Below are 9,425 nucleotides of genomic sequence, written 5' to 3'. Positions count from 1 at the left end.
TCAAATAACCCAAACACACTGAAGTGGCGCAGATATAACCTGGGGCACAATGTAACAAACAACAGTTAAAGATTTTGCAAGTTTTTCAGCTGCAATTATTATCAGTGAGGCCTGTCGAACACAGTGACTGTGAAATAAGTTAGTGAGTTCATATCCTACAGCAAGGCCTCCTTTGTAATTCCTGTTTCAGCTGGAAATTCTTTGAAGAGATGATTGAACCGTATCGTCTCCATGAAAGCTGCAAAGATATAACAACTGCTGAGAAATTAAAGCAAGAGACTCCATGGAAAATTACAGATGCAGAGCTGGAAGCATTCAAGGAGAAGGTAAAGCCTTGCCTACCTTTTTACATATGTACCTTTTCTTACACTCCAGATGTTTGAAGCGATTAGTAAGAAAATGTGAAATACCAGATATGGAATGAGAAACGTGACATGTACAAACCTGCATTTGATATTTACAAATTGGATTTATATTGTAAACACTGCAGAGGTGTGTTATGATTGCATTATTCTGCACTCTAAGACCTTGGCAGGTTTACACAGTATTTTCCAGGCTGATGAGAAGCTCTGCCCACATCAGAGCCAGCCAGATGAAAACCCACTGTGAACAAGAAGCCACATAGTGCTGCACTGAGCCTGAGCTAATCGGATCTGCTGAGAGCTTTATTAAATGGCTCCACTGTTTTAGAGCTTGAACCTCTTAAAGACTGCAGTTCCAAACATTCACCACTTTGGGAAATTCAGGACTGAATCCAGACACCACAACTAACTCTAGAAATTTCTCCGAAGGCAAGATTTAACATGGATTCTTTCCTCAATGGAAGCGTGCAGACTAAACCTGTTATAGTGCAGGAGCTCTCCTGCAGTTCAGAGGCACTTAAGGCTGATGTTGGCTGATCCACTGCGTAAATTAGAGTCCAGGCTGCTCTTTAATTTACTGGAAAATACCTTTTTAGCAAGGGACTGCCAGGCTTCATCAGGCCAGTACCAAAAGGATACTGCAAACTCTTTCACTCTTAAGAGTGTAACTCACAGAGAATTAATCCAGCAATTTTATTTATGGTTCCTATTGGATTAACCTGAGTGCACTGAGAGTTCAGTTATCTCCACTTTATGACGCTAGTAACTTCCTCAGCAGAGCAAGGATTGTGACTCTGAGCTCAGAGCTGCTAGAAGTCACAGCCTGACATATTAACATAATCAGAAATCAATGGTGATTTAAGATAACACACTACACTACCAACTGCAGCAGCTGAGAAGCAGCCTGGCTGCTCACTCTGTTACCCTTTTCCTGGAGCTGATAACCAGCATAAGGTTATGGGAGTCAGCTGTGGGCAGAAAACCTTAGAATTACTCTCAGCTTCAACCATCAAAAATTGATAGTCAGAGCCCTTAAAACATCTCAGTATAAAAGACAGTGGGAATATAATCACAAATATTCTACACACTTGTGTGCAGAACCAGGATACAAGAGAAAGAAAATAAATTATTAAGCTTGGTCACTAACTAAAGAACCAGAAAAACAAACCCTAGGTTGAAAAGTCAGCAACATGAAATGCCAAGCTGCTCTATAAAACAAGAACAGCAACAAAAATTTTAGCTTACACACCTGGAAAGATCTGCCCCTTATCTTCAAAAGTAAGGCAGTTCTGGAAATTTCACAGAGGACATTAGAACACATTTAAAATTCAACAGAGAAAAACCTGGCAGCAGAGATAAAGGGCGATATTATAGGATGACTCTCATGAGATAACAGCTGGCTAAATTATGAGGATTCTTAGCTATATAACATGTAAAAGAACAGTAAGAATTTCTGTAGAGGAAGAAATGTTAAGGTGTGAACAGAAAAAAACCCAGCTTTTTAGTTTCTCCAGGGAAAGAGAAAATAATTTACAAGACCAGTTAAGACACATCTATCTTACACAAACCTGCCCTGGTCTCTTGTTCCCTGTGGCTCGTGTTAAGTTATAAAAACTTTGAGGGCCTGAGCCTGGTCTGATAAAGGCTCAATATCAAAGTAAGAATCATTTAAGCACTGTGTCAGTACAAAAATAACCCCTATCCCCAGGAACCCTTACACAAGGGTGAACAACTCTGGCCCCAACATAACTACACTAATCAAGAAGCATGGCTTGGCCTCATGTTTTGCCATCTCTGAGTCTGGACCACAGAGCATACCACAGGTCCAATATTGCCAAAGCAACAGCAGAAAATCTTGCTGCACGGGGCAGTGTAGAAGTCCACGAGGCACCAGAACTGAGGATTCACTGACTTCACTGATCTTTTTCTTCTCCCCTGTTTTAATCAGAGTTACCGCCAGGTCCGTCTGAACGAACTCTTACAGGAGCATTCCAGAGCAGCCAACATCATTGTCCTGTGAGTGCCAAGATTTTGGTTCTAACTTTGAGAATAATAGTGTGTAAAGGGATTCTGGACTGGAGCAACAGAAACCCTTGAGTTATTTCAGTGAGCACAAAACCAATCTTTCGAGTACCTTCTGAAGGACTTGCATCTGGACTGATAATTCTCGGGGACTACACTGAATACGAATCCTTCCTGGTCGCTTAAAAGAAATCCCTACTCATGAAAAACCTGTCAAAAATGTAATCTTCACATCCAATCTGCATGTTGAGTGTTACATCTGCTTGCTTGCCTGCAGAAAATACACATTTTCCTTTCTTTTCTCCCAACTATTACAAACTCCAAGTTAGAAAAAGGATTCTTTTGGTTTGCATGTAAAAAATAGGGTTCTTAGCCAAGATCTACTTGAAACTTGAGTTAGGATGATGCAATTATATAAAGGAAAAGAGGCCACCAATAAAATTACCAAAAAAGCAAGCCATTTCCAGAATGAATTTTTAGTTAGAGCCACATTTTTATAAATTAGCTTGCATTTGTGATGTGCAGATAAACCTCTTCAGCTCTATTCAGTCTCCAAAAAGGGGGTGATCACATGTTACCATAAACTGACCCACACTTTAAAACTCCCATCTCACAGTAATTACAGATCAGAAAATAGGCTGATGGACTGCAAAACTGTTCATGCACTGCATTTTTTATCCTTTAAAAAAAAAAAAAAGATATTACGTGTGGGCTTTATGACACTGAAAATATTCTTTACCAGTTTAAGGTTACAATCACAAGCAGTTCATGTCCAGTACAACCAGGTGAGCGAGAGTTTGCAAATTAAGGTCTGATGGTAGTTTTGTGCTTGATGATATTTAAACAATTATGTGGTCTTATTATATCAGAGTTGTAAATGAACAGTTAAGTTTTCTACTTAATATTGAGTGAGAAGCATTTTACCTGAGCTACCCCTGCCTTCATAATGATAACTTTATTTTTCCCTCTGCCTAAACAGGAGCCTCCCTGTGGCAAGAAAAGGAGCAGTGTCTGATTACCTGTATTTGGCTTGGCTAGAAATTCTCTCCAAGAACCTTCCTCCAGTCCTAATGGTCAGAGGCAACCACAAAAATGTACTGACTTTCTATTCTTAGGAAAACATCAGTGCCTACAATATGCCTTGCTTGATTTCAACATCCACATTTCTAACGGCAGTGATGTATTAAAGACACATTTACCTAATACAAATCTAAGAGGTAAATAATTGACAGAAGATTTTTCAAAAATCCAAAACCACACAGCAAAGAATTAGACAAAAAATGTAAATGGCCCCTGCTGGTTTTACACTCCAGTACAGGCAAAAGAAAGAAAATCTACCTATATATTATATGAGTTGGCAAATATTTGAATACACAAAGAAGAAATTCCTCTGATTTTATAGAGTTTTGAAAATTATTTTATATTAATCCTAGAAAGCCAAAATTAACTGCTACAATACAAAATGCATTAAATCTATAAATAAATACTTCTTTCGAATTGCACTATCATAGTTGCTAATAGGCACAAAATAGGATTAAAATGAAATGCACCAATTTGTGAGAGAGAATAAAACCTGTATGGCATCCATCAGGTCAAAGCCATAAACTGACAGAATGCAAGTAGAATACTTGCAATGCTGTTTGATTGTAATATTGCCAAATTAAGACCTATTTCTACAGCAGATGCTTTTACTTAAATTGTTCTGCTAATTTATATTAACTGTAACACTTCTAATTAACTGACAAACAAAAACCTCGCCTTTATCAAAATATGGACTCTACGTGACAAGACTTGATATTGAATTTTCAAGCTCTGACATGGAATACAATGTATGATTGCAATAATCAAATGTGGTAGGCAAATTTCACAAAGAAATTAGTAAAATAATAAATATTCTAACAATATTTGCTAGGAATGTTAATACAATCTGACATTATACTTTGGGATAACGTACAGTGATTTATGTGATTAGAAAATAACAAAAACCCATTAACTGAGTTGAATGCCTTATTTTTTGATTTATATAAAAGATTTATCTTATTTTTTGACTTTCTAAATAATATTCATTAGGCACTAACTTAAAATAAAGGAAATCCATTAAGTTGTGTAATTTTTCTATTTTCTATTCTGCAACATTATGGTACTTTATAATTTCAGCTGCCAAGAAAAGCAGATTCTCTTTTTAATGGGGAAACCTATATTCTCTATGTAAGCATTATTTAAATTAAAGACCACCAAGGAACATGGTTAATTTATTTTCTGTAGTTCTGCAACTCCTTGACAGAGATTAACTGACATCTAAACCTCATGAAAGCCAGGGAACCCTGAATTTCACTAAATGTATATTTTAAAGCAGCCTCAGCTTCCATCTTGCTTGAATTATTAGAATTTAACTTGGGGGAAGATCTAGCACTGCATCTCCAAAAATGACAAATATTTGATATTCATATTTTTCTGAGTTCAACAGCAGCAATTCAGCAGCCCAGTAATCCATGCTTTATTTTCTCCATCTATTAAAGGCAGGATATGAAATACTGATATTTTCTCATAATGTTCTTCCTTCGCTCCTTCTTACACATTTACAACCAAGTTGAAGGATCATTTTGCAGTTTAAGTGCATTACACAGATATATGAGTTTCCTCCATATACCAGACTTCCTGCACAGCTCTGAGCAAACCAAAGCTCTCATTCTGCACCTGCAAAAAAGCAGATTATTCTCACCCCTCACAGTGACGTTGGCAGTGATACTGCATCTGTTACATGCTCTCAGGTCCTTCCAGCTTTGTAGAATTGCAATGGCCACCATCCTTTTCATCTCACTTCAGACACCACACACAGGTATAATCTGCATGTGGCACCCAGGCAATGCAAAGAAAAGAACTTTTAGGGAGGCTCCACTTAGGCCTTCTGTGTGTTTCTTACCACGGTCTGTGAAAGGACCTGGAGGAATCACACACCTCTATTAAGCCATTTAATTATGTACATGAGAGGGGATTGTTTCCTAAGTGTTCCCAAGTACTGTCATTCTTAATCTACAGGGAACACTGACCTAAACTGTTTTGGGGGACCTGAGCAGATCCAAAAAGAGAATGAGCACAAAATAAACCAGCAGTGGTACTTTCAATACTATTCGCACTTGTCTCTCACAAACACAGTGATGTGGGGATTGCAACAATAAATCCCAAGAGGTACTTTTCTAAGTGAACAGTCTTCAAAAAGTACTAACATAAACATTTCTCTAAAATTCCTTGCTTGAACTACAGTGATTAATTAGAAGATGTATCCACACAACAGTGTTATGGGATTTATAATGAGTAGCATAAACTGTGAATGCAACAGTTCTTAACTACCTGGAAGTATTATTTCCACAAATTCACAAGTAATTTAAACACAGCAGCATTTCTTGCTCCTCACTATGATTCCTGAAGTGTGTGCATGACCAATTTGGAGAGCACACTAACTATGGACTATCTTAAATTGCAACTTTGATTGCAAAATTTTGTTAGTCCACCTACCGCATTTCTCACTCTGTAACCAACACTTCTATATAAATTACGCATAAAACAACTGCTGAATTTTAATCATCATGTTAGTAACTAAATTCTAATTACACATTTGACATCTCTAGAAAACATACAGCTCTAATGCTGTCTAGTACATTTTGAGCTTATATCACACTACCAACTCTGTAGGTTTACATAATTTAGGGTTGATTTGATCAGCCACGACAAAAGCAAGCACAAATAAGGTGACCAGAGACATTAAAGTGTGAAAATACTGTTGCTATGAAGCAAGAACAAAGAATATTTTTAATTTTCTTCAAAACCCCAGGCATCCTGCACAGTTAAGGGCCTGTTAGAGTGATCCACTATCGCTCCTCTCATCAGTGAATCTTACCTTTCCCTCCTAAAGTCAGTGGAGCTCTGACAGGTATCACAGAAGGCATTTCATCACAGTTCAGAGACTATGCTTTCCTTAAATCTTTTTACAACCACTGGTAAGCTGTTCAGCTTGATCACATAACCCCTAGAGCATAGTCCAGATTATGCTGTCCAGAACATCATTCTTCCAATGTGCCTTTCACTGGATTTTTCAGTCCCCAACAGATATCACTTTTGTGGGGGTGTTTATTTAATTTTAAATCAGCTACTCAACAGTGCAAGCAGAAAAGTTTTCTAAACAAAATAGCACTCCACTGTGAAGATAAACTGCAGCTATGCAAGTCACACTGCAAAGAACATGTTGCTATCACACTTCACACACAAAGGAGTTCCCACTTAATCATCATAATCACAAGGTACAAAGCTCCAGCCACATGCAAAGTAATTTTCACCATTCTTAAACCTCTGCAATTTTCATTACATCTTTGAAAAGTCCTACCAAAAGCCTTCCTGGATAGACAAAATATAACAGGCTGCCCTTAATTCTCAGAAAACCTGGACATTCGTCATCTTTTCCCTCTTCTTCTATGATTCCATGTGGTATTTCAAGATCCTTACAGCAAAAGCAGTTTCAGCAACTGGTGAGCAGTTTACAAGCAAGAGATATGGCAACAGGTAACATGAATTAGCACTGAAGCTGTAGACGAGGGCAAACAGCTGCAGAGTTTTAGCTGTAACTGACTGATTTAACTCCCCTCACCTGTTTGACACCTCACCTCAGGCAGAGGTCCCTGACTTATCAGCAAAGCTGGGAGAACAGAATTTGAGTGACCCTGAGCCTTTTCAGCTTGAACTTCAGTTGTCTCCCTCAGGCTTCTGCCTCTGGTTGTTTGGTTGCCACTGGACTACAATGAAGTGAGTGTGGATCACTCTAAGATCATGCTCTCTCTCCCTTGCTACCTCTTTGCAACTTTTGGCAGAAGGTCAGCGAACCCTTGAAGTGCTGCAGCTCTTTGCTAATAGAGATGAGGAATCAAGGTTTTGTCACAGTGTGCCTCAGCAGACATCAGGCCACCGTTTTAGACACGTGTTGATGCTGGTACCTGGCTGCCCTGGCCCCCTGGCAGCTGCGTGACCCACCACGACCGTGTGGCCAGCGCTGCTGAGGGGACATCTCACGCTGGCCTTGACTCTGCAAAGCAAAATGGGAACAGCAAACAGGTACAGGGAGCTGTAGTTCACATTCTCCGCAAATAACAAGAGCAACAGCCCGCAGTCGTGCCGCCGCTGGAATTTCAGCAGAGGAAATTCAGTCACAAACAAAATAAAGCGCTAAGGTTGTCTGGAATGCAGTAAAAAGCAATGGCAAAATTCCACAGCCCCCACACCGTACAGCAAAACACGCAATCAAAAATAGAGCCTCATTGTAAACACACTCATCATAACAGCCTTTAAAATTACAAACCGTAATCACTGTGAGAGAGACAGCTGTTCTAAGTGAGAGTGGGCTGGGAAACACCTCACTTAAAGCAATAGTTTTCTCCTAATAAAAATGCTCATTTTAACACCAAAACTTCATCGGAGAGAATTTTTTTTATTAACTCTGAAAGAAGCTCTGTGTTTCTTTCTGTGGACGACAAAGCAGCCTCCACTCCTGCTCTCAGTCAAGATAAAAAGGCAAATAATTCCAGTTTATTTCAGTTTTATCTTCACAAGTCAGGAAGAAATGCCCAGTGCAAAGCAGGACTAATCAGCAACCAAGAATGCAGGAACATTGGCCAACTGACTATCTACAGAGCAAGCAACACGCTCCCAGGACCAAGGCAAACTTGCCCAGACTCCAAGCATTGTTTTTTTGGTTTGGTTTCTTTTTCTTGTAAAGATGTGGGGCAAAAAAGTGTCACTCAGCCGAGACCTTTCTCCTTAATAATATTTTTGGATGAGTCCTCCTATCTATTATTCATGGACTTCCAGGCTACCTTAAGCACAGTTTAGAACTCAGTCTGCCTCATCAAGCCTGGCCATTCATAAAATTTTTCTACACTATAATGCAGGATGCAGTTGTAACTTTCTATAAAGTTCTGCTTATATTAAAAAAAATTCATAATTAGATATTCACTTGATACAATTCAATTCTTATAAACTTCAATTTGTGGATGGCTTACATCAGAAGCCATATTTTAAGCAGTGTTTTCACACAGATCTGTGATACATACGCATTCTCATTCAAACACCTCATATTATTTAGACTGAAAATACTGAACAGAAATAAATGAAAGCACAAACTGGGACATGCTTCGAAATATTTTTTTGTAACTGAACTGCATAGCAAAGGTTTCACTGCCATCTGGCTGCACTTAAAAAATGTAACATAGCAAGGAGACAATCACATACACTTAGATCTCAATTTTTTTAAAAAAAAACAACCCACAAATAAAAGTTGACAAAATTTAGACTAGCAAAGAGAACTCCAACACTCTGCAGCTATTTTGCAGAGAGACAAATACCTCCACCACACTTTTCAGGGTCAGCTTTGAAACTACCAATCCAGTGGATAAGAGTCTTAGCCCACAGCACACAGAGCTATGGGGGAATTTAGGGAATTCCCTAGTCCTATATAATATATATATATCCTATAGATATAAATGTAGAAAAAAATAGAGGGGTAAAGTACATCATAGATGGGATAGCAAAAGAGGGCAGTGAGTAGGAAAATCAAAGACGGTGAAATCACGAGTCTTCTCCAATGAAAAAAGAACAAGAATAGAACAAAAGGACGGGCTGAGCATTGATAGGTTTTCCTATTTACAGCATCGACAAGGGTTGTTTCCCTTTCATAAGGTAAACGCTTCCCTCGTGGCCTGACCATTCCTGAAGGAGGAGTCTCCTTCTCCCTCTATCCTGTGCAACCTGCTCTAAGTGAACCTGCTTTAAGAGCAGGATTAGACTGGGTGATCTCGAGATGCCCCTTCCAGGCCCGACCGCCCCGTGGCCCAGGCGCTGAGTCCCCGCGCTGGGTTCGGTACCGGGGGACGGCCCCGCCGCCGCTCTGAGGGCGCAGCGCGCGGCCCGGCCCCGCCCGCCCGTGCAGCCGCAATCGCGTCCCCCGGCAACGCCGAGCGCGCCGCGGGGTCCGCCCGCCCGCCCCGCGGCACCGCC

General features: G+C 39.7%; 1 protein-coding gene across 4 annotated transcripts in view; it reads left to right on the top strand.

The window, feature by feature from the left end:
* The window catches only part of SLC12A1 (solute carrier family 12 member 1), a 47,122-nt gene extending 42,637 nt beyond the window's left edge, over positions 1–4,485 (top strand). For all 4 annotated transcript variants that reach the window (XM_027644409.1, XM_027644408.1, XM_027644407.1 and 1 more), the window contains 3 exons: positions 191–326; positions 2,311–2,378; positions 3,364–4,485. In XM_027644409.1, coding sequence (XP_027500210.1) covers positions 191–326; positions 2,311–2,378; positions 3,364–3,499 — 340 coding nt within the window. In that variant the 3' untranslated portion in view covers positions 3,500–4,485. The remainder of the gene's footprint in view (positions 1–190; positions 327–2,310; positions 2,379–3,363) is intronic.
* Positions 4,486–9,425: the final 4,940 nt, after the last annotated feature.

The sequence above is a fragment of the Corapipo altera genome, unplaced genomic scaffold (assembly GCF_003945725.1).
Source record: "Corapipo altera isolate COAL_440 unplaced genomic scaffold, ASM394572v1 50, whole genome shotgun sequence".
In the NCBI taxonomy this organism is placed as follows: Eukaryota; Metazoa; Chordata; class Aves; order Passeriformes; family Pipridae; genus Corapipo; species Corapipo altera.
Note: the sequence above shows the minus strand (reverse complement) of the source record. Positions and strands in the feature narration are given on the sequence as shown.